Genomic DNA, 27,570 nt, shown 5'->3' with positions numbered 1-27,570 from the left:
TAGACTTTTGACCCTACCAGATTTTAGGTTCCGGTCGTGCCAAGTCTTTTTTGGTCATCCTCGTTCTGTTCTCCCGTTCACAATTGCCAAAAATATTTTAGCCATTTTCTCGTAATTTATTCGTTCCAAATATCCCTACCACCTTAAAAATCGTTTTTTTAATAATTTCAAATCTCCCTAATTCAGTTGCACATATTATATTCAATTACAGTTTTGTATTATCTCTATCTATATTTACTTGCAAATGATGTGATGATTTTTTACTAAACCATTTTATATATTGTTCATGAAACGAGGCAGTCCCATACAATCCAATTGCTAAAAGTTAAAAAATCAGGTTGGGTACAACAAAGTAGTAACCACGTGCTCTCGCCATTTCCGCGCAAACAGATTTAACTGAAAAACAAATTTCATTTGGTTGAAACGAGCGCAAAAAGATTAAGCTGTCTTGTGTCCACGACAGAACGTTTTATCTAAATGATCTTAGACTGACAAAAATACGATATTTAAAGAAAAACTGCTTTAATTACCGTTTGTGCTGAAATTAACCCTTAATTTAAATTAAGGGTTAATTTCAGCACAAAAATATTTAATAATTATTCCCGGGGTGGCACAGTTTGAAGAGTCAAAGCAGAAGGATTTTCATGCAATGATGCAACATTTAATGCCCAGAATTCATAAAGTCACAACTTATTTTTTTAAATCCATGTAAAATTTTATGTAATTATTTTATTCCTTAAAAAAACGTTTTTGCATTGCAAAAAATAGTTTTCAAAAATAAGTCTTCGAAATAATTATATGGTTTTAAAAAGAAATGATTTATTGAAAGAAAAGGAGTTAAAATACTAACAAAAATAATAATAACCAATATGCATTCTTTAAAAAAATCTGGTGTGGAAAGACGTGTTACCCCTACGGCAGTCGTTGAATGAATTCCGTGTTTCGTTGTATCCCCTTAGTCAAAACAACATGTCTTACGTCATTACGTTGAAATGTTGGACGAATAACTAAACCGCTGAATGTAGATTATTAATATACATTATCAATATAAATTACATAGAAATATGGACATATGATGCTTTCATCTACATGTGAATAGTAAAAAAACATCTCTAGTTTTCGTGTGTAATAAAATAAAACCCATGAAGTGTTTAATTTTAATATTATACAAATGATAAAAAAATATATATGTAGATACTATATACAATATGTCATTCCACAAAGTTAATGAAAACTATTTTTATTTCCTCGTTATTCAAAGGGAGTGGACTCGCAGCTTCCTTAATACAATACAGATTGATTGCCTTGTTAGTATTCACTTATTGCTGGTATGTGAATGGCTCTTGGGCCGACGTGCCCTGTTTTGTTATCCAATCAGAATTTCTATAAATTAATTCGTCAAAATGTCGTTTGCATCTCGCTTCTTGCTGATAGAAAGTGGAATTACAATTACTAATTATACAGTGTCTATCAAACCCTGACAAGAGCCGATATATTATTAGCATATGTGTAGGTACGATTGTTTGTGTTCGTACGAAGCAGTCAATCAGGAATGGCATAAATTAAGGAAAAATCGTGTAGTGTCAATATGACACAGCCATGTAAACGGTGCCAGTTAAATTAAAATTTATTTTAAACATTAATTAACATAATAAGCTTAAAGCTTTTACACGGGAAAATATACTTTGAAAAAACTTATTTCTGTCTTTAACATCTGTTTGATCAAAAATTATTTTTCTCATTTACAATAACGATACATTAAGAAATAAATGTTTTGCCAAAATACGTTCGTATTTGCTTTTTTTATCTTTAAAACGTTGTTTATAATTTAACGGTAAAATTACCACATTTATTTTATTTATACTTATACCCCAGGATTTCTGTATGCGAATAGATGTTTTCTAACTACTCATATTGAAAAAAAATTGCGGAAAATTAATTTATTTGTTCAGAACATATCTTTAAAATGACGAGTTATTTATGTATTATAGATAAACTTAATAATAAATTTTTAATTTAAGGACAGTGAAAATGCGAAAAACGGGTCGCAATAGATTTTAATAAACGTGACGCTACATAAATTTTTACTTAAATATTGACAAAAAATGCTTTTATATTTGTACAATTTATTTTAAATTATTCATCAAATTACTAGTTATTATATTGTATTGTGCACTGTTTCGATGCACTCTACGTCATGTATGAAGTTTGATATTGATAATGATAACATCGAATCACTTCAAAAGTGGTATTTATCAAGTAAAAATATTATTCAAAATGGAAACATAAATCACCACAATGTGACTGCGGAATTATTTTATGAGTGTTTTGCAATTAAATATTAAAATTTTTGAAGTAATCTTATTTGTTCAAAGTATTACTGAAAATAATGTGAAAATAGTTTGAGGGAAGGTAGATATTTTTTGACCCACCCAATCATCCCTCATCGTAAGATACCCAGCATTAAAATATAAATTATTTATCACGAGTATGCGATTGGTTGATATTTCTATTATAAGAGTATCTATCGGTAAGCACTTAACTGAGCACAGGATTTTAAGGGTAGGAAATATTTAACCACACCTTGAACAAATAAATTCCTACCGAGACCGCATTTGGTATTGTGGGTTTCATATTGATTTGTTCAATATCCTAACTTGAACTTAATTGGATCAAACTGATTGCACCGCTTAAAAAGCTTTATAGATTATATAGTTTATCACGATAATTAGTTACTCGTTCTGGAAAATTAACCTTGTAAAATCATATTTGACACAAACATAGTAGGTACACAGACGCATCGTTTGTAAAAAGAATATTAAATGCCCTTCTCTTATGCTATATGGATATACAAAACAAACATCTAATGAAAAAATACAATGTATGTTTATTTGATCTAGATCTCTAATGCGTTAGGAAAATAGTATGATACGTATTGTGATGTCAATAGATATAATTCCTATGTTGCAAACCCAGATATCTGAAGAAAGTTTTGAACACACTTTAAATATTGTGAAAAAAATAAATTTACATTTTGATATTCCAACATAGTTAAAGAAGAATTCGGATTTCTGTGTATTTACAGGTCCTACGACCTGTCGTAAGCTGGTTTAAGTGATTAATACAGTAACAATCAACATTCTACCCATCATTGATTACCACACTACTGTAATTTTTAGAAGTTCTACATCAATCTCAGAACACAGTATATTTGATATTATTTTACATTCTGGGAAAATATTTATGTTTTTACTTATAAGCAAGTTATATGTACATGCGTGTCATAGACTAGTTTATGTGATCACTTGATACACGTGTAGTATATACCATTCCATCCATCATTGACAACAAAACTACTGTAATTTTTAGAACTTCTGGATACATATATGATCAATCTCATAACAAAAGTACATATAACAGTATTTTACATACTGGGAAAATAATTTTAGTTTTAATTTAAGAGTGGATTCTGTAATTTTCTCTTATATTGACATTTTCGTATGCGTGTTAGCGGGTACATTAAATTTGTATAATAAACAATCAGGTATAATGGATTTTCGCCGACGCGACATTCAATCAGCCGCAAAATTAAAGCCGCTCTCGCGTTTCTAATCACGCAACCCCTGTCTGTCTATATTGATGCTTTAGTCTCTTCATTGTAAACGACAAATTATTTTAAGCAGAATTATTATTAATGTATCGAGCAATTCTGCCACCATTATCTCCTCAATCGAATTCTGTCTCTTCAGTTATTCATTTATATCAGCGGTTCTTAACCGGTGCTCCGTGGAGCTTGTTTGTTGTAGGTGCTCCGCGAAATTATGAAAACCAAAACTTAATGTTACAAAAATATAATGGCTGGATGACAGAATCCTTGTAAAGTTAAGCTGTGTAAAAAAGTAACTTTTTAGGAAAATCGCATTTGAGAAAAAAAAGTACATATGTTTCCTTCGTTAAATGAAAACACTACTCAGGAAATTATTTTAGATATAACAGAAAATAAAACTCTATCGAAAGAAAATATTCAATATTTCTTTTCTTAAAAAAGTTTCATTATATATAACAGAAAATTGAGCATTGAAAGAAAATATTGAATGTTGCCTTCCTTAAAAAAGTTTCATTATATGTAACAGAAAATAGAACTATATTGAAAGAAAATATTGAATATTGCTTCCCTTAAAAAAGCTGCATTATATAATATATAACAGAAAATTTTATCTTAAATATAAATCATCTTTGTACATTGTTTAATAAATCTTTTTTTTTTTGGTGTACCGTGAATTTTCATTATGATCAAAAGTGCTACCTTACTTCAAAAAGGCTCAGAACCACTGATTTATATTATAACCGAAGCTGGAGATTCACTCTGATTTTCCTGTTTTAACTCCATTATCGTATTTGATGGATTGTTTGTGTTTGGGAAATAAACTTAAGGAAATCTTCGATCGACATTTTCTTTGTCGAAATAAATTTGTATCGAATTAAGCAAACTTTCGTCTTTCAATTCCTGCCGGATAAATTCATTCAATTTCGATTGCTTCTTCGTTATAAGGTCGAGTGGACCCATCAAAGAAGTATTATTACGAAATATGCCTAACGAAATTAAGCGGTATGGCTTTTTACGATGATTATTCTCCTAAATTAGATATGAACGATAGAATCAAATAACGACTCCTCAAAAAGAAGTCATTATAAAGAAGTCATAATAATATCAATCAGTTCATAAATTCGGATGTGTATTGCATATTTTCAGGCCATCATGCATTGGACAAAAAACAACAAAAAACTTTTAAAAAATCGAAGAAAAATTGGTATGATCAAGTACTTCAAATACTTGAAAGTGGACAGATCAGGAGTCGAAATAATCGGCGAGTATGTTTGAGGAGATGTATGAATGAGGAAGAGGTAAAGATTTTTTGCAAAGACAAAAGAAAAAGATTGGTGCTAAGTTCTACTGTCTCTGACTTCCACTGCGGAGAAGTGTCGTGATGGTTCGTTAGTTTTTTTTGCATGAAATAATTACATGTGCAGCACCTAAACGTGATAGAAGTTAACTTCCTAAAAAAAGAAATGATACATATTATATTACTAACATATAACATATCTTATAAACCTAAAAAAGTAATTCTATTCCCTGTCCTTTCCTTTTCTTCTTTTCCCATCACTGCCATCTCCTTTTCTCTTTGTCACATCCTTGTCTCATGTCTCTTCCTTTATATAGACCTCTCTTATGCATAGTTGTGAAGAACTATAATTGGTTCTCATGATTTTATTTTTTGTATTCTGTATGTATCATATATTGTAACTGTTGTTCTTCCTTCCAATAAAATAAAATTAAATTAAATTAAAATAAATAACCCGTGGTACTTCACTGTGCATGAATAGCGTCTTACGTATGCATCTACAACGTATGCATGAGTGACATTATCATATTCTATCGCTTGTATAGATGTGTATGCGTCGCTCTCATTTGCCCCACTCCCGTGGTGTCGGAACGGACAGCTCATCTTCTTCTTCTTTCCTTATAATTTCACTCTCAGTTCTTGTCGTCTAATTATTGATTAAAGAATCGATTAAAGAATAAATATGAACCGAAAAACAGTAACGAATAATTAACAATAACTGAAAAAGAATCAGCTACCTATACTTAATCACAACTCTATCCTTCATAGAGTTAAAAGTGAAATTAGTTTTTATACCCGGTAAAATAAAATAAAATAAATTAATTTTTTAAAGGAAATTGTCGTTGTTGAACATCGTAACACAGGAAATTTGAAATCAACGACTCTATTTCAAGAGCAATTAACCTGCTTTCATTCTTCCTGTCCATAACCGAGTTTAACATCTTACTCTAAAGAAGTGTGGTACAAGAGATAACTGCGAGTCACTCGTTAAGTCCACAAAATTAGCAGAGTACTTATTCGCAATAATGGCACAATTAACCCTATTCCCAGTCTTGGTTTTTCACTTAATAACTTAATCTACATTTTGATTAAATTCATAAGGTGAAGAAACGAAATTGACATGTCGCCTATTTTTGCATATTGTATGTATATGGTTTATGTAAGCATATATATATATACATATATATATATATATATATATATATATATATATATATATATATATATATATATATATATATATATATATATATATATATATATATATATATATATATATATATATATATATATATATATATATATATATATATATATATATATATATATATATATATATATATATATATATATATATATATATATATATATATATATATATATATATATGTATATTTATAGATAAACACATGGTAATTCTTCATGAAATTGTAAAAAAAAAACATTGTTTTTTTACCTCTTGAGTTTATTTTATTATGACAACTAGTTTCAGAAGCTATGCTTCCATCTTCAGCTTTAAATATAAACTAAGTTTATAAGTTGAAAGTTTTAACGGTTTATATTTAGACCTTAAAATAAACTCAATGGTAAAAAACAAGCGTTTTTCTTTTATAATTTCATCATGTCTTACCACAAAGCGAATGCCAAAACAATTAATAAAGTAATTATTCTTAATAATTTGATATATAAAATATAAAATGATTATGAAGAATATAGGAAAGAAAATTCCTTGATATGTTTTCTTCCCTTTATGTGCGTATGTATTTTTAACTAACTTACTAACAAGCTATCACGCCATATTTCCACAGGGATAGGCAAATATAATAGAACGCTACAAAAATCTGTCTTTGAAAACAATCCTCACCTCTTCCACGTTCATGCATTTCCTCATACATACCCGCCGATTATTCCAACTTCTGACCTGACTACTTTTAAGTATTCAAAATACTTGATCGTTTATCAAGTTTTTTCCAATTTTCATCAGCCTCATTAATTTGTTTTGCTATTCATTCTTCTCTCGTTTGATTTACATGCCCAAACCATCTCAACACACTTTTTTTTCAAAATTATTATGCTTGTCTCGTCTCATCCATGGATTCCTTTTTAATTTCACGATTCAAAAATTATATTTTTTTACATACTGGGAGATGCCTGAAAATATATAAAAATAAGTCCTAAGCCTCCGCTTATCTGAGATTCTCCAAACCTAGATATGTGAACAAGAAGTGGAATAAACCCAAAATGTGGTGTGACTTGAAATTTATATTTAACAAAAAAAAAACAGTTATTTGTACCTACTGTAAATTATTTTCAAAATTAACTTGAAATATATGCTCATAACATAAATAAAATAATAATAATAAACCCCTATCCGCATCCCAATGGTGCATAGGGCACTGCGTTTATACGACGCAGTGCCCTATGCACCATTGGGGTGCGCAGTGAGTTATCTTGATCGTTTACACATCAAGGAAAGGTGATCGGCCCTCCGCTTCAGTTACCAGTCCAGGGCAATATTGAATAAATATTACAGTGAAAAAAACACTTATATTTATTTGACCCCTCTGGGAATCGAACCCGGGACCTCCAGAACGGTAGCCGAGCGTGCTGACCATTACACTACGGAGACGGACATAAATACCATTTTTTAAATAAATATTAACTATTGATAAATGTTCACATATATTATTGAATATTATTCTTAGGTACTTGTCAATATACTAGACACAAAATGTTGTGACTTAATATAATGTATTGAACAAAAAAAACTTGTACGAGTATACTTACATTATATTATATTAAAAATCAGATATAAATAAATGTTCACATATATCACTGTATATCATTCAAAGGTATTCGTAGGTACTCAACATACTCAGACACAAAAGTGCCACAAGGCAAATAGTATTTCCAGCTAAACAAATATTATCCGAGGCTTTGCGTGAGCGTTTCTGGTTCAAGACAAACCTTATTTTGTGGAAGTTTCCGCTTTGATTCTACAAGATACATTACTTCACATTGTTACGCCAACACTCTCATTTCACACAATATTGAAAAGCTCATGTGATTACCATTCACGAAAGATGTTTATTGTTTCTCACGAAGCTTTCAAAACTATAGTTGTTCGAACAATCTTAAATAATAAAATTTGTATTCGTTTTTATTCGATATTTTATTCTACAACATAAATAAAAATAAAAACTTTTTTCATACGTAAAAAAGCATTTGTGTATTAATTTTAAATCAAACATAGATTTTTCGAGTCTACTAAGTTGTATTTTATTAACAAAAACTCATAAAAAATTATATTGTGACAATTGTTTCGCCTTGTTGGGGCATTATCAAACGAATGTCTGACGAACATTCGTTTGATAATGCCCTAACAAGGCGAAACAATTGTGACAATATAATTTTTTATGTGTTTTTGTTGATAAAATACAACTTAGTAGACTCAAAAAATCTGTGTTTGATTTCAAATTAATACATAAATTAAAATGGAGTTCTACAAATTTAACGCTAAATCAATAAATAAAAAAGCATTGTTTACTATGTGGTTTTGTAAGATAATACTCTCCTTATCATTCATCGTACACTTTCTGTTATACCACTTAAAAACTCTTCTTTACGACTAACAGTTTCGGAATAACCATTCCGTCATCAGGTAAACTGTAGACTTGTCCACAATTGATAAGGAGAGTGGTAAATACGTTCCTGTTATTTTATTCAAAAATTTTAATATTCTAAACATATTTGATGTTCAAAATTAATTTTGACACCACGTTGCATTTGAATACCTCTGCGGTATAATGGTTAGTGTATTTAGCTAAGATGCTGGAGGTCCCAGGTTCGATTCCCAGGGGGGGAGGGGTTATAATAAATAAAGTTGATTTTACACTCTTATATTTATTTAATATTACCCTGGCCTGGTCCCTGAAACGCAAGAGTGATCACCTTACATTCGTGTAAGTAACGATCAAGATAACACTGCGTCAATACAGTACCCTATGCACCATTGGGTGCGGATAAGGGTTAAAAGAACAATCCCATATAGAATGTTATAAATATATATTAAAATATGTGCATTAATAGTTCGTTCTTTCACACAAAAAATACATCACCCCCCTTTTCCCCAATCACACTTAAGACATTTTTTTACAACCCCAACTATTCCAGAGTTTCCTTTCCGATCTTATCCATAACACTTCCAACTTCGCACTTATTCTTAGTATCCTAATTTATCACGGTAAGGTCAAGCTTGATAAAAGTTACCAAATCGATATTTTGCTCTCAACTATAAAGGTACGAATTTGTTTGATCTACCAAACGAATAAAAAAATAATTATAATAAAAACAACACGCATTTGGAATTTGAATCCTTTCAATATGGCTGGCAGTTTCAATATATATACATACATATATACATATATATATAATTATATATATATATATATAAATATATATATATATATATATATATATATATATATATATATATATATATATATATATATATATATATATATATATATATATATATATATATATATGTATATGTATATATGTATATATAAATATATATATATATATATATATATATATATATATATATATATATATATATATATATATAAATATATATATTTATATATATATATACACATTAATACATATATTCCGCTTCCGTTGTGTAATTGTTAGCTTGTTTAGCTACCGTTAGCTACCGTGCTGGTGGCTTCGGGCTCGATTCCCACGGGGAAGGAAGGGAAAAAAATATTTGTGACTTTGCACTCTGATACTTATTTTTTTATTTGTTTTTCACAGATACTTTGTGGCACATTTTATAAACTTTATAAAATTAAACAGTTTTTTTTAAACATATAAAAATATGATTTAAAACTCCTAAATGTTGTTTTTATTGTACATTGTCAAAAATTAATCTATGAAAAGAATGAACAAAATGACATTACATAATTGACTTTAAAGTAAATTAATTTGACTGTCTCACACACACACACAATGTAACACCAAGCATCGTTAAGGTCTGTCAGACCGTGGCGATTTTCAGGCGTCCAGGAAACGCTCTTCCCGACAGAAGCAAAGGTTAATCTCCGGTAATCCCGCACTAGAACTGAAGTCCACCTCGGGCTAGCTAGACTAGGGAAACAAGAGATAACTGGAAACCTCTGTCCGGTGAATGAAAATAGAGGAAAGTTTGTCAAAGAAAATAGCGCGACTGGCAGGAAGAAACATGTATTGCAACTACAGTGGCGTCGCCTGTACTAGCAATGATAGTATTTTTTTTTAAATTACCTAACGTCCAAGTGACTCTGAAATCTAGCTACAGCTTATACAACACCGCTTAGTATGACCCTACTCAGGCTTCAACTTTTTATGTTTCATAGCCTTTGCCTACTCGTGAGTGGATTTACTCTTTATGTTTAAAGTTACTATAATTTCATGTAATTCATGAGTGAAAAATCTAGGCAAAAACACTCGCAGGACAGTATTTTTTGCCACAAAAGATATTTTATACCTTTTTTACAATTTATATTTGAAGCTAAACTAATTTTGTGATTTTCCGTTTTACAATAAAAATGTAACTTTGTTTTAAAATCACTTAAAAACATTTCTTTTGGTGTTTTTGGTAATTACAAAATGTTAAACCGTTTATTCGTCTTCGTTTGCACCCAACGGTGCATAGGGTATTGCTTCAAATCAATGTAATTTTAAGTTAATCGATAACTGAACGGAGGCAAAGTGATCAATCACCAGTAGGTACATGATAATATTAAACAACGACATGAGAGAAGTTTTTTTTTTTACTAAACTTTACTCTACAACATTTTGAGTGTATCCAAAATACTTGTACACAAATCTGGACTATCTCCAATTATAGGATTTTTTTGACATCTCAACAAAGATGAAGAAGGATATGGAAGCCGATGATGCATTGATAATGAATAAAAATTAATAAAAAATTGTAATACTTCATGAATGCCAATTCAAATATAAATATGAATACTTAGTACTACTACTTAAATATGTTATTTTTAAATTAATCTTTATATACGAGTAATTGCAATGGATTTTTTTAAATAATATTCTTTAAAAAAATTAATGGCCCAAATAAAAAATTCCCTTATTTTTTTTTAAATAAAATCTTTTAGAGCGGTTTAAAGCAAATATTATGCTTTTGAAACTGAAGGAAGCAGTTAAATTTTTTAATTAAAGGTATTTATATAATACGACCTTTAAATTGTTTAATTTATAGCTTAATTACCGTTTTGCGTTAAATTTACCCTAAATGCTTAAAATCAAAGGCAAAGAATTTAAAACATCTTAATAAAATAATCTTTTTAATTAACGAAGATAAGATAAAGTAAATGGATTAAAGAGTATTATTTTTCTGTAGGAGGACAGTTTTTCATGTTTGTTATTATTTTTTGTTTTGAAATTAGCAGAGCGCTTATTGTAAAATTTTAATACGCGTTTAAACTTTCTGTGTTGAAAGTTTCATGAGTTTCTTTAAAATTTCATTTATAATAATTTTTGAGCGGTTTGAAATAATTAAGAATGATGTTATTTGCATCATCCATTAAATTAATAGAAAATGCAATAGTAAACCCTTTGTTATTATTAAAATAACTTGCTTTATAAGGTTGCCAAGGCTGATGGTTTTTATTATTTTTAAAAAATCTTAATTTTATTAAAATAACGTGGAACAATGCAATTAAAAACATTATTTAAGTGACATCTGCAGTTAAGAATCACGCTGACCTTCATGAACACTGTTTAGTCATGCGTGTATTGCTGTTAAATCCAACAGATAGCACTGCCATTGTGGTCAAAAGACCGGCTTTCGAAACAGCATATGTAGGTAAAAACACACACACACACACACACATACACGTCACATATGAAAACACGCGCGTATTCGAATGATAAATTGTGACAATGTTTAAAAACATCCTGTGAATGATTTTAGGATATTTAAGATTTGAACAACACATTTTTAACACCCTCCTTGTGATTCATCGTTCACTACGTGTAATACTACTTTGAAACTTTACTTCTGGACTAACGGTTTCGTAATAACCATTCCCTCGTCAGGTAACTATAAAAGTGGTATTACACAAAGTGAACGATGAATAGTTAGGAGAGTGTTAATTCACAGTAACACAAAATTTATAATGCTTAAAATATATTCACATTTTAATTTACATAGATTAAAAATTCACGTTGTATCCTGCTGACTTTTGAAAATTAAAAAACAAAGAAAATTCAAAAACCCCCTCTCTCTCTCTCTCTCTCTCGTTTTGCTCATAATTCAATGGTTACAAGATAAACCAATACAATTATTTTTAAATGTAAACTTGTAAATTTTAAATAGAAATTATCAATCTAGTTCGGATATCTTGTACTGTTTGCGGTCGCAATACAAATGAAAACGACTTCGCCCTTAATTTCTTACAATACTCTATCGAGGGCGGAATTGAGGTCTTAATCAACCGTGCTCTGTACTTTGTTCTCGCGAAATGGAGACATTGGAAGAATTCGAATACACCCTCAAGTAGCTGCAATAGGGGTGCCATTCATCCCGATACGTCGAGACAAGTCAACCTTTTTGTGTAATGGTACTACGATTACCCAGAAAATGTATGGACATTTAATTGGAATAATAATAATATTCAAATATATATATATATATATATATATATATATATATATATATATATATATATATATATATATATATTTATTTATATATTTATATATATATATATATATATATATATATATATATATATATATATATATATATATATATATATATATATATATATATATATATATATATATATATATATATATATATATATATATATATATATATATATATATATATATATATATATATATATATATATATATATATATATATATATATATATATATATATATATATATATATATATATTTATGTATATATGATTATATATCTGTCCGCCTCCGTAGTGTAATGGTCAGCATGCTCGCCTACAGTTCTGGAGGTCCCGGGTTCGATTCCCAGGGGGTGTAATAAATATAAGTGATTTTTTTACTCTAATATTTATTCAATATTACACTGGACTGGTACCTGAAGTGGAGGGCTGATCACCTTTCCTTCATGTGTAATCGATCGAGATAACACTGCGTTTATATGAAGCAGTGCCCTATGCACCATTGGGGTGCGGTAAGGGATTTATTATTATTATTATTATATATGATTATAATATTAAATTGGTTTGTAAATCATTCGGGAAAATCTTACTTACTTTTCATGTAGGTCTCTGCTTAACAAAAAAACTTAACAGCTTTTATCAACTAAACCATAGATGGTGCAGAAAACTCGCATGTGAAAGAACGAGTTATTCGAAATTTTTCGTAGTGTGTAATATGTATTGATTATACGTGCAAAAATTAAACCAGTCTTTGACAGGTTGTAAGCCCTGTAAATACAAAAAAATCCACATTCTTCTTCACCTATGTTATGATATCGGTTTTTATTAACGTCTAATCAGTAAAAAATGCAAACAAATTTGAAATTTTACTTTTTATTTATGTGCATTTTTTTTAAAAACTGGACTTAATTATGTGAAATAAATAAAATAATTCAGAATGAAGGATATAAACGTTATGTGGGAAAGAACATGAAGGAGGAATATCAGGTAGGAAATAGAGAAAAACAGCGATGACTATGGTGAACGCATTCCCGTACTCATGGCAGATTGTGTGAAATTATTGGATTTTTTACGAGACAGTTTGAAATTTTAAGCCAATGATCTAACTGAGAAATTTACACTCCCTTATGGTCCGAATTTTAAATAATTATAATGGATAAAAATAATATAATAACTAGAAATAATTATAATGGATTTGTGTTAGATGTTTATTAAAAAAAAATGAAATCTAGATTAATATTATCGTTCACAAAACAATATTTTTTTTTTAAATATTTATTTGACAATGACGGAACGAAGTTCAGAGGAGATACAATAAGTGTAAAATTTATATTTCAATTTATTGACTGAATTTACCGTATTCTTTAGAAATAAATTATGCAAAAATAAAAACTTTCTTTCAAACTTTATTTCAAAGAAATTCTTTTAGTTATTGTCTGTCAAGCCCTGTTTTAACAAAAAAAATCATAGGTTCTTTTTGTACAATTTTATACAATGGTGATTTTTAGTTTTATAACAGAAAACTGTTCAATTAGTGATTACGAAAATTCCATGACTAATATTTGAGTAATATCACGTAAATTTATTCAAGTCAAATAAATGTAAAAATTAAATTCTTGTATTTATAAGACCGCATTATTTAGTTTTTTTTTAATACAAACATAACAAAATATTTGTAATGTCAGTATGTACTCACTCACCAAGATTTTAATCTAGTGGTTTCGAAACTTTCACGTCTCTTCGTCAGGACAATCACTACACCAACATACACATAATACTACACATCACTACTATAGCACTATTCACACATTTAAAACTACGCAAAATATTAATCACAAGCGTTTTTGGTCGACTTAAGGACCAAAATGCACGAATGATGTAAAAATGACTGACCAAAAAGCAATGCTAAAAACATTTTTTATAAATTAAGACAAATAATTTATGGGACTACAGAGGTTTTTTAAATTAGTCCAGTTTACAATAATAAATACAAAAAAGTGGTATTTTACAATAATTTTATTTTTACAACATTTTAAGTGTGTCCTTTAAAAATAACTCGGATTTATGAATAAGTATTTGGACATTCTAAAAAAGTTGTAAATAAATTAACTGGCCAAATTATAATCTAAAATTTATTGATCACGTTTTCAAGCGTTTCTCAAGTATGTGAATATAATCCAGGATTCGAACCTCACACGCAAATGGAAAGAGTATTTGGTTAATAACAGCTTTCCTCATTCCACCATCGATAGCTATTGTGATCTTGAACATACTGTGATCAGTTACTAGTTAGATCAATATGTCAAAAAGTTTAAAAAAATTGAGTAGTGTAATGGTGACAATAATGGGTAGAATTGGTGAATGTTACAACTGTGTAAAGTGATCACTATGACGGTCGTAAGCCCTGTGAATGCCCAGACTTCCATATTTTTCTTCATCTATGTTGAGATGACCAAAAATTATTTAAGTTTTAGATTAAATTAACCATCGTGTTATTCCACAAAGTTAATGCCAAATCAATGAATAATATTATTCCATTCATATATTTTCTCAACGTGTTTAAATGAAGTCCGATAAAAAGCGGGGGTTCGTTGAAATAATATAACGAATATCGATCCCTCTTTTGTTTACGCTTCCAAATTAATTCTTAACATTCACAAAATTCACGATTGAATTTCATCATAAAAAAATACCCGTCCCTAAACCAATTTGCCCTTAAAATAAATTTTCTTATCCAGTATTCAGCCGGGATACGGGAAATATGTATGAGAATTCAATTGGAAAGTTTATAAAATCCTGCAGCCGAGAAAATTGAATCGATTAACCCTTATAATGGGGCGAATGAAGCTTCGTATTCCGAAGCTCGAATTTCTAATTCCCGCGATTGTCGTATTGTTTTCTTAGCCTTAATGACTTTAAAATTTCCACTTTCGACACGCACTAAAATTTCATTAAGAGCACGCAGAGTTTTATGCTAATTTTATACCGGGATCTACCAAAATGGCTAAACTTTTGCTTTGGACAAACTCAAGAGGCTAATACGGGGTTAAGAGCCGCCTGCTCGACTGAAGATTACTGTGTCATGACTTTATTGTTTCAACTTTGGTACTACCTTTAATTAACCGACTCTCTGCTCCGACTCGTCGATTGCAGCTAAAACAGTTTACCATGGTAACTTTAAAAAAATTAAAATAATTACATTTCAACCATGAAGGAGAACATAAAACTTAAAATACCATCTCGCCGCTTCCCCTCCGGGAGAGGCAGAGAAAATAGAACGCCACACCAATTTTTGTCATTTATCTTTGCAAACATCTTTCCACATGCATGCATCTCTTCATATATACCCGCCGATTATTACGACCCCTGACCTGACCGCTTTTCTGTCAATTTTTCCACGGTCTTCTTCTCCTCCTGTTTTTTTTTTACGCAAATTTGTTTTATTGTTCTTTCTTCACTCATTCGTTCCACATGCCTAAACCATGACAAAACACCTTTGGAGCGGCATTTATTATTTACCTTGCTTATAATGTACAAGGTTTATGGATCATAAAGAGGACTTTCGTTTATTCTAGTTAATAAACATGTTTATTTTAATCTGCGTTGGAAACAGGAGGGATAATCTAGTGTGGGCCAATCGGGAACTTCTCAAAATTTGTTCATTGCTGGGGGGAAACCACGTTAAACTCCTCAGGAGAAGCCGGCATATTGGCTGTCTTCAACAGGCCATCCGTTCCACTAGAAGAGGGTTCGGTATTTTGTGTCCTACCTTGGTTTATAGTATCAATGTCCTTCACTTTTATTATTATGTATGATACCATCTCTCGTGAGAGTTCTTTGTGAATAAACACGGATCTGATATCGGATAGATCCTCATCCAAGCTCCTGCAAAGCGCTGGATCTACTTTCAAAAGAATATAATCGACATCTTAACAAAAATGAAGAAAATTTGGAATGTCTGGGTTTTTAGAAGGCTTACGATGACGGGGTTATAAATGGAGACAAGGAAAAATAAATTACAAGCAAAGACATAAGCTCTTGAAGTTTTAAACCCGTATAGTGTCCAAGTTACACACTATCCTATGTTACTTGGACACTGCTAATGCAAAATAAATTCTTGAAAATAAAATATTACCTTTATTAAATTTCATATTTAACTTGACGTTATGGTTCATTTTGGAGATCGCTATGTTTACATCCTATATCCTCAGGTTCACTGTTAAATTTGAATACCTAAAGCACCAAAAAAAAAGTTACATTTATTTTTAAATGTTTCAGAACGTGAAACGGTTTTTTTTTATATAAAAGTAAAGGTTTACTACAATCCCAAACGTATCAAAATATGTACATATTTAAGCATCTTGTGGACCTAAATATGAATAATTCACAGAGGCATTCTTTTAAGAAAATGCCATAATATTGAAGTGTTGTATAGCAGTATAGGAAGGAATTACATATTCGAAGTGGCTGTATTTCAGAACTTGGGGCATTCATCTTCCGTATTAGGGGTAGGTGAGCGAATTCTGTCCCCATTCTTTAGGGGATGCTGACAGCTTTCGTTTAAATAATTAAACTTCTCTACCCGATTTGTGTGCATCTTCGGAGGAAGATTTATTGGTATCGGATACAATATACGTATGTTTTTACGTGACTAGATTATTTGGTTTTTATCTTAAAACCATTCAAAGCATGTCGTCGAAACACCACAAATTTTTAAATTCTTCATTCAAACCCTTATCCACACCCTATGGTGCATAGGGCACTGCATCATCTAAACGAAGTGTTATCTGTATCATTAACACATGATGGAAAGGTGATCAGCCCTCCGCTTCAGTTACCAGTCCAGAGTTATATTGAATTATTACAGTGAAAAAATCACTAATATTTACTTGACCCCCCCTGGAAATTGAACCCGGGACATCCAGTATGGTATCCGAGCGTGCTGACCATTACACTACGGAGGCGGACATAAATTCTGAAATGATTAATAATATTAAAATTGTAATCCTACATTTAATTGCTGAGTGCTTAATGGTTTTGATCATACCTACAATACATCATATTATAAATAATTTAACAATATATTGAGTCTGTCATTTTTTTGTTTCGCAAATGCTGAATTTCAAATTGGATTTAAAATAATAATAACAAACTGGTCTTCTGATTCAAAATAATAATAAAAAACGGTTGAAATCGATATTTACAGATGTCTCTTAGTAGACAATATATTCAATAATATTCATAATATCATGTATGTAAAAAATGAAAAAAATGTTCAGGACAACGTTAAGTTCATTAACGTATGATAAATACGACTAGATACGAGAATTACAAACCTTTTCATCAACAGGTGAAAATACACTTCGAAACTAGTCGTATTTACATTTATTAACTCAAAAGCGGTCTTATAAAAGTGATTCATTTTTATTTCTATTAAAGACATCATGTTAATGCCATCATCAATATCATCATTAAAATTAATGCCAAATCGATATTTTTAGTATAAAAAGAAAATAAACAACAGATGGCCCAGACAAAGTTTTACTTTAAAATGCAGTTAATGATAGCATTTCAACTAAAGCATATATACAACGTACTGTTTTTTTAAGATCCCTCAATGCCTCAATTTTTAGTTGCTTATCACATTTACTAAAACTACTTTAATAATTGAAAGCTGTCCTACCGCATGCCCAGATGACATGCCCGCATGACAGATTTGCTCTTGCAAAGCAATTTTTTTTTACTAAGTTGCGAAATTTATTGAAAATGTGAAACAATATAAAATTGTATTCCGATTTTACTGTGAATTTACATTTAAAAGCTTTCAATATACCTGTCACTGTCAATCTAAATGAATACAAGTTTTTAAATCCGTCACGAAATTTTCTAGAAGTACCCCGGTGCAGGCAGTGAAAGGGATTAGTATTTAGTTCAATTAGTCAGCTAGATCCGACTCCGACCCGGCGCTGGCCGGTACACAGACGCCCATAACCTCGACCACCACAGCAGACAGACACGGAACACGGAACAGTGTTACACTACTATAATAAATATTTTTCTTGAACTTACTTCGCAATTGGCTGGGGAATTGAACCCGCGACGGCAGTTTCGCAGTCGAGCGTCTACACAACTACGCCACGGTGGCTGTCATTATGAGCAATGTGGTTGTCGATCATAATTAGAATGGTCAATTTTTCAAAGTGTATAAAACGATCACACAGTGACAGGTTCTCAACCCTTGTTAAAGCCCAGAATTCCAAATTTCCATTTCGATTTACTTTTTCGTGTATGTTGAGGTGTCAATAAAATTTCAGAAATGTGATAAAAGAATTATATCCCAATTTTGTTTGGTAATGTTTTTTCTTAATGTCGAAAGCAAAATTCACGTTGTTTATTTCGTTTTCAAAGACACATCGTTACCAAATAAAATTCTTAATTAAGTTCTTACCTAATTATTTATTCTCGATAAATATACAATATCTAACGCACCTAATTTATTTTAAATCTTTCAGAAGTTTCTCAGTCATGATTTTGTCGTCCTTTTTTAACTAAAAAGGTTCTTTGATTATGTTTTCATTAAAATTCCCATTAAAACAAAATCAATCATCTTGTCGGAAATATTTTTTTTGCTAATTACGTTTTCTTTATTACTTATAATACATTTTTACTTGTTGGATAAATATTTTTAAAAAAAAGAAAAACATAACAAAATATTATTGTTTTTAATTTTTTGTTTTTATTATTAAACATACGAAATTTAATTACCGTAATTAATTTATCAAAGGTACAATATGCTGTTATAAACTTTTTTCTTCTTGAAAATATCGCAGGGGTTTGTTTGTTTCATTTGTTTTCATGGCTGTAATTCATTTACGGTATCGCTTCTACTCCTGTAATATAATATTGGTTTAGGAAGACCTTTTTATTTTATTATATATTTTTTTATTTATACCCTAGTTGTTTTTTATTTAATTTTGATAATTTTACAAAAAAAATTGTTGATGGATTTGCTGTTTTGATGATAGAAATTCATTTTTTTTTTTTAAATATTAAAATCAAACACTGAGTGTTAGAGTCTACATAATTTTATAGTTTCATTAAAAACACATTTTAAAATATTGTGACAATTTTTTTTAAATGTCTTTATGTATGTGTATATTACCACAAAGTGATTGCCGAATGAATTAACAAAAATTATTTCATTAATTGATTCGGGAAGCACTTTGTCGTAATATCTTTATTTATTTTTAATTTAACTTTTACTTGGCAAATACCACTAATCTTTTTGATTTTAAGAAACAGTGATACCGAGTGAAAAGTAAATTAAAAATAGTTATAAGAATGAAAAATCACTTTTAATTATTTTTCCCTCCTGGATGTCCCGAACCTGTGACATCCAGCACGTTAGCAAAACGCGCTAATCATTACACTACGGAGGCGGATACGTCATGAATATACTCCACGTAAAATGAATTATTACCCACTTGACTAAATATATGAATTGATGAACTGTAAATTTCTACATGGCATTGTATTATTACATAAAGCAAAGCTGATTAATTTCAAGATGCGGGTTAAATCATCCCTCATCTGAATGGTCAAAGAGAAGACTTGAGAGATACATAGTACAATAAGTCTTAGCATAATGTATCACGTAACTTTCAATTCATCATTAAATTTAACTAGCAAGATATTACAACACCATGCAAGCAGAATTTGATCAAATGACTGACAACTGAGCCGAAAATAAACTTTACTTTAGGTGAAGTTCTGTGGGCCCCTAACTTTGCGAATATAATATTTCTATATTTTTAATTGCCCTCGTTAGATAAACATGAAGAGTAGAAATATATTCTGAGACAGAATTACTAACAAGTTATTCGAATGCGACTTATAATAAAAGTGCGTCGGATATTAAAAAGGCATTTTCGACACATCAAATTGTGTGGAAACAGAACCGTTCATGTGCACCTTTTTACTCTTCTGTCGAAATTATTACCTCTACTTACTTAAACAAACCTTACAGGCCCTTATTAAAAACAACACGCATTATTGGAGCGAAATTAAAATTATATTTTTTATGAATTGATTCCAGAATTAATAAAGATAATTGTAAAATTGTTATAAAGAAATCATTCTGAAAATATTATCATTCGTCTAGTAAAAAATGAGAGAGTTGTAAAATAGCCCATTCTCGTTTGAAAAATTAAAATTAAATTCTTTAAATATTTTGCGGTAGTAAGGATAGGCAGATATGAAAAATATAACACAAGTCGAAAATTTCAAAGCGCTTGATGAATAACTTACGAAGATGTAAGATTTTTAATAAATTAGTGTATCCATTTTTATTTATAAAGAAATATAAATAAATGTGAGTATTATTTTTCCAAAGTTAAAAACGTCAGATTTAAAAATTAACTACTGAACATCTCTTTGCTTGTGTACCATGTACAGAATAAAACATGTTAGATAATGTAAAGACTGAAGACATTAAAAGACCGATAACAGGTTATATCTGTACTTTCAAAATCAGCCAGATCCAATTTTATAAGATTTTAAAATAAATACTCTATCGGAATGCCAATTGTGAGTTTTATTGTTTATAATATTTATATATTTTAAAACCCTGCTAGAGAATATTTAAAAACAGCTTGTATTTCAAATTCCGCTTAATTCATGAAATTTGCCTTCTGAGCCATATCGGCTAATCAAAAAGCAGAGATAGGTCAAAAATTAAGATGACATCATCATCGGTTTGTGTCTCGTGTTTTTTTTTAAATACTGAAAAAAATCCAAAAAATTGGAAAATTTTATAGTTCATAATATTTTATCTAAAGATAGACAAATCTTTGAAACATAAATGTTACCCGGAGAATTTTGAATTTTTTGTAATATCGACTTACATGGATTTGGTGCGTTTTGAAAGTAGGCGACACATATCGCTCACTTCTTTCAAGAACGTCATAAATCAAATATCGTCAATTTTCAGTGGTGCATCTTTTCGTAATGCCCAGAAAATGTACTATATCCCAGCAAAAGTAGCATATTTTTAACTTAATATTTACCCGCTACAGGGCAGAAAGTGTTGTTTTTGCATTTGAAGAAAAGGTATTCTTTAATAATTTTTTTAAAATATACAAAATATTTTTCAAATGGAGAAAAAACCTTCAGGTTTTACCTTAAAAGATCTGTTGCACAGTAAAACGTTCAATAAGTCGCTTGATATTTATTTTTAATACATTGTATTATATTTTTAGTGTTTAAAAACGTTCTCCTGTAAAATCAAGTTTTTTGATTTATGACGTTCTTGAAAAGAGTGAGCGATTTATCCTATTCTACAACACTATAATTTCCATTATCAACACAATTAAATACAATTAAAGAGTTTTTTCATTTTTTTTTATTAAATTAGTGATTAGACGCTATCCACAAAAATAATGGTGAACAGTTCCAAAGAACGGTAAATATTTCGTTTTGTCCTAAATATGACATATTTCCCTATTTGTTCCTTGTTTATGGTTATCCCCGTTATAGAATGGGACGTAAAAATATCCTGATAATCCTTAAACTTAGGCTAGACTCTTAAATCATCCACTTAGTCCCGTCTTTTCTTGTACATATAATATATTTTCTAAATGGTGTGTACTTTATATTATTATTGTGTGCCCAGAAGCCCTCGTGAAAATACTCGGTCGATCATTACTCAGTATTTTTTTCGAATTTATTCATTTGAACATAATATTATGTAGTGCTTGACGAAATTTTGAAAATATTTTTGTTTATTCGCGATTTATCATGCCATAAAATATTTGTACCGAGTAAATAGGCCCCCATAGCGTAGTGGTTAATATATTAAGCTACCACGCTGAATGTCTCGGGTTCGATTCCCAATCTTTGGTATCTCAACAACAATGAAGAAGACTATGGAAGTCTGGGTATTTACAAAGCTTATGACCTGTTATAGGCCGATTAAGTGATCACTTTATCAACACTTACTATTCTACCCTCGATTGATAACATTTAGATAAAAACTTTGGAACTTTTACATGTTTCATTAATCTCGTGACACTGTACAAGTGAGCTCACTAGAGCCATCTATGACAGGATTGGGAAAGGTATTTATTTATTTGTAGTTTTAAATGTATGCAAGATCCTAGCCAGTTTATTTTAAATATTGGGAAATATGATATTTAGTTGCCACGCGCAACGTGTCCAGTTCTTTGGACACGTTGCGCGTGGCAACGAGGATAGCCTGGAACGACTAGTTGTGATCGGTAGTCTGGAGGGAAAGAGAGGGAGAGGAAGATCCTAACACGATGGACCGATCAAATTAAGGCAGCAGCAGGCACCTCAGTGGTTGGAGCGCTACGTGCAGCGCAGTCAAGGGATAACTGGAGAATAGTCATTGCTTCTGCAAGGGTCACAACCCTCAGCAATGAGGAATAAGACGGAGAAGACGATGATATATAATTTTTTATGCACCCTTTAATTAGACTTGATTATTTTATACTATACGGATATATTTTAAAGGCCTACAGCCTGCAGTAAAGGACAAAGAACTCTTGAAAAGGAAGATTTTAAACTAATAAAATTATGGCAATTCATCGCCATCTGCGTATGACTGTATTTTTTTTAATGTGAGTCGTCAAAAATCTGTTTTAAACGTGATAAAAGTTTTAGGGCTTGAGAACAGTTGTAATACAATATACTATATAACGCTGTTCCCGCCGCTGTTCACCCACTTTTAAAAATAAAGTTACTATTCGATAGAACGATTGGGTACCTAATCGAAATTGGAAAACTCGACTCTAGTAACGAGTTCGTGTATCGAAAATCCACTACTGAAACTATTACGTTTTACTCCTTGTTTTAACACCAATTCCATGACACTTTATGACGTTTTTATATAACTAGTTTTATTGTAATTCTATCGCAATGAAGAAAAATATTACAGTTCCTTTCTCTGCAATTAATTTAAACAAAACAAATCGATTTTCCGTAAACTTTATTTTTTTCATTTTTATTTATTAATGCAATATTTTTTTTTACATAGATCTGAATGATAGTAATATTATTTATTGATTCGGCATCAACTTTGTGGAATGACATATTTATTTTTATTTTTATAACACTTGAATAATCTACTTAATTGAGTTTTATTTTTATTTACGACTAGTTTCGAAAACGAAAATTGTTTTCATCTTCTGGTACAAATTAAAACTAACGAATAAAAACATATGTAGGCAAATATATAGGTTAATAAATATAGGTAGGGGGGTTAAGGAACAACATTTTTTGAAAAAGGAAACATTGATAATAATGGTGACGTATTTTGAAACAGTATATTATTAATATATCGTAAATAAAAATAAAACTCAATTAAGTGGATTATTCAAGTGTTATAAAAATATGAATAATAGTTGTTATTAAAACTTAAGGTCAAGTATTTGTTAAATCGTAACTTTATTTTCTCTAAATCCGGGTAACATTTTACGTAAATTATTTTTTTCTTATAACATCGTTTTTGCATTAAAAAAATAAGTTTTTCTTCGAAATAATTTTATGGTATTAAAAAGAAAAGACTTATTAAAAGGTAAGGGGGTTAAGAATATATAAAAAAAAATTCCATATATTCTGAAAAACAAAAAATATCGAATTCACATTTTTTTAAATGAGCGTGAGCACACGACCAGCCCTAAGCGTGGCTGAATGCATTCTGATTTGAGCGCTTGAGATAAGCCTCAGATCTAAGCCTTAATGTAACGATTTAAATAAAACCGTTTTTCTTATTTATTGTTACTGCAGACAGTTGGTGAAATTCCATTTTGAATTGTTAGGAATATATCTAAAATTAAACACGGTTATTGGATTAAATTCTACTTTATTTACATATCGTAGTCGTACAGGATAAAGTGACCAACTACCAAAACGTAAAATGTTCAGGAGGACCATTTAAGTCACTTTTGCTTGGCAAGAAAATGAACATCAATGCAGTTAATCATTTTTACTAAGTCAATATATTATACTTCCAGGTTTGAAATCCTTAGGGATTTTTTAAGGGCAATATTAAGCTAGTAAGAAATCAAACAGTCAATGATCACGTTTTTGTAAAACAATGCACTTGGTCACTTTCTCTTGTATGACTACGAAATATGGTATATGATAACGCGTGACGCATTTTGTCTTATTAAGATATTATCAAACAATTTTTTCTCTTTTATTGCTGAAAAACATTCATACCCAATGGTGCATTTGCCTGAAATTCAGTCTGGTCTTTATACAAAATTTGTATTTTATTCAACTTTCAGCACTTTGGTTCGAGGGAGGGCAACTGACCATAGCGAAGACAAGTCGCCTCCACGCGGGCGCATACCTCTGCATCGCCTCCAACGGAGTTCCACCATCAGTTAGCAAAAGGGTCACCCTAAACATCAACTGTAAGTATCAATTTTTTTATCATTATCCTACTCGAGAACAAATCTCTAACATAAATGTAGCAGTAATTCTTCAAACACGAAAATAACAATTTAAAAAAAAAAATCAAAATTTCAACTAATTTTCTCGCAGGGGTAGGCAGAGAGAATAGAACGCCAAACCACTCTGTCTTTGCAAACGTTCTTCGCTTTTTCCACATACATAAATCTCCTTATACATACCCGCCGATTATTTCGACTACTGACCAGACCGCTATTATGTATTTGACATACTTGATCATGCCAAGTTTTCCTCAATATTCCTTCTTTCCATGTTCTACTTCCATACAATAGGGTTGGTATCAGGACTCCATTGTGTACTCCCTGTTTAACTTTTGCTGCGAGACTTTCATTTTCAATTTTCCCTTATATATTTTTTTTAATAATTATGTAGATTGCCCAGAGCTTTTATCACTCATCAATTTTAGTCCTGAGTTCCGGGGGCACAGACCAGAAACAAAGCTTTATTCAAAATCCAAAATATGTATATTTTTTATTATATTTTGTTATTTTTGTGAATATTCTGGTTTTCCAATAAATAAATTAATTACATAAATAAATTTGCTTTAACCATACATTTATTCATAATTTATAAATTACTAAAAATTATATTAGCCGACACTTAGTTTTTTTTTTCACGATAATTTTTTTACCGGTCAGTAAACCAATTATACAGAAAAATATTTATTTGTTTTTAAAATATTTTTTTCAGTAATATGTTACTTAATGTTTTTAAATATATTATCTTGTTTTTGTGGCTATTAAAGTAGAAAAAAAAATGGTAAATAAAAATATTCATCAAAAATGCAAAAAAAAATATACTTTCGAATTAAAATAGCAATATCGTCATATCGTTAAAATAACAACAAAAAAATCCGGCTACTGGCTAAAAATTCAACAAAATAACACGTGTAGCTCATATCCATTACAAATAAATTGAGGCATGCGTATATAGTTGAAAAAATTTAATTGAGATGTAATATATAAATCTGAACATTTACATGGCCTCGGATCTGTTATTGGCTGGGTTAAGTATTACTTTATTCATTGCGCTATTATATATTCACAATTTTATCCATGATTTAAAATTAAACAACGTAAATTTCGGTGACTTCTATGTTTGTAGTATGTTTAAAGTCTAAAAATCACTTCATATTTTCAATACAAACTTCATCGGCGACATATATGTTTGACAGCTGTTTTCATATAAAGATTTGGACACACAAAATATTCTGAAATACCTTCTTCAAACTTATTTTATAATAATATCAGTTCAAAACATTATTCAAATTATAGTAAGGAACATTATCATCTCAGATCTTAAGTTCCGTTTTCATCAGTCCTAAATCCCTTAAAATAATCGCTTTAATTAATGCCTTAGTCAATGCCGGCTGAGAATTTAAATGTCTAGGGTCATTTTTGCAAATTCCCCTGTGTATTCCTAATAAGACGAAACTAAACTTAAAGTATGAGAATAATTTAAGTTTAGAGTAATTTCCGTGTACCAATTAAGGACCCTAAAGTCCTTCATTACTTTCAAAGAAGAAGTACCAATACAAAATCATAAGCCGTCCGTGAATAAAGTACAACTCAGAGGATAATAAAATCTATACAAAAATATATGTAAGTTGCAGATTTTTCACTTCGAATCGGATGTTTTATAAACCGAACTGGACAAATATAAGCTTAAATAATAAAAATGAAAATGGTATTTTCTGGCGTTTCTCATGTGTGTGATTATAATCCAGGATTCGGACCTCACATACTAATATAAGAGTTTCTGCTTAATAAAAAGCTTCTTTACATCTCACCAATAGATGTCTCTAGTGAAGTTCTAGTGATTCAAGAACAAGGTTTCCCAATTGGTTCATATATACAGAACTTCCAAGAATTTGAGTAGTGTGGTTGTCAATAATGGGTAGAATTGGTGAATGTTACACGTGTGTAAAGTGATCACTTAAACCAGCCTATGACGGTCGTCAGCCCCGTAAATGCCCAGACTTCCATATTCTTCTTCATCTTTGATGAGATGTCAAAAAATAATTCAAACTGGACACCTTACAAATCAAATTGATTAAAAGTAGTATTGAAAATCTTATCTGAAAACTTCAGTACACATTGCGCGTACAGACTGTGACAGCGCGCCGCACAGGCCTTCCAGCTTGATGACTGACGCACTTGCTATTCTTAATTTTTGTGTGTAAAGTAATCACTTAATCAGCCTATGACAGGTAATAAACCCAGACTTTTTATATTCTTTTGCATCTATATTGAGGTGTTAAAATGTAAAAACATGAATAAGGTTTAAGAAAAATGAATTGTTCAGAGTTCGCTAACCATGTAATAGATAATGATCACACATAATATGTATGATCTATAATATGTGATTTATAATATGTATAATTTCTACGTTATTCTTGTTATAATATAATTTTAAAAATTGTTAAAACGAAAAGCCATAAACCGTAGCAT

At 30.1% G+C, this 27,570-nt stretch overlaps 1 protein-coding gene across 1 annotated transcript in view; it reads left to right on the top strand.

The window, feature by feature from the left end:
• The window catches only part of LOC148303169 (lachesin-like), a 91,765-nt gene that overhangs the window by 59,227 nt on the left and 4,968 nt on the right, over positions 1 to 27,570 (top strand). The window contains exon 6 of the mRNA XM_088270405.1: positions 24,934 to 25,062. Coding sequence (XP_088126531.1) covers positions 24,934 to 25,062 — 129 coding nt within the window. The remainder of the gene's footprint in view (positions 1 to 24,933; positions 25,063 to 27,570) is intronic.

The sequence above is a fragment of the Brachycentrus maculatus genome, unplaced genomic scaffold (genome assembly GCF_059751285.1).
Source record: "Brachycentrus maculatus isolate JH-2025_06_01 unplaced genomic scaffold, ASM5975128v1 h1tg000383l, whole genome shotgun sequence".
Lineage (NCBI taxonomy): Eukaryota > Metazoa > Arthropoda > Insecta > Trichoptera > Brachycentridae > Brachycentrus > Brachycentrus maculatus.
The sequence above is the reverse complement of the archived record's forward strand: the minus strand, read 5'-3'. Positions and strand labels throughout refer to the sequence as shown.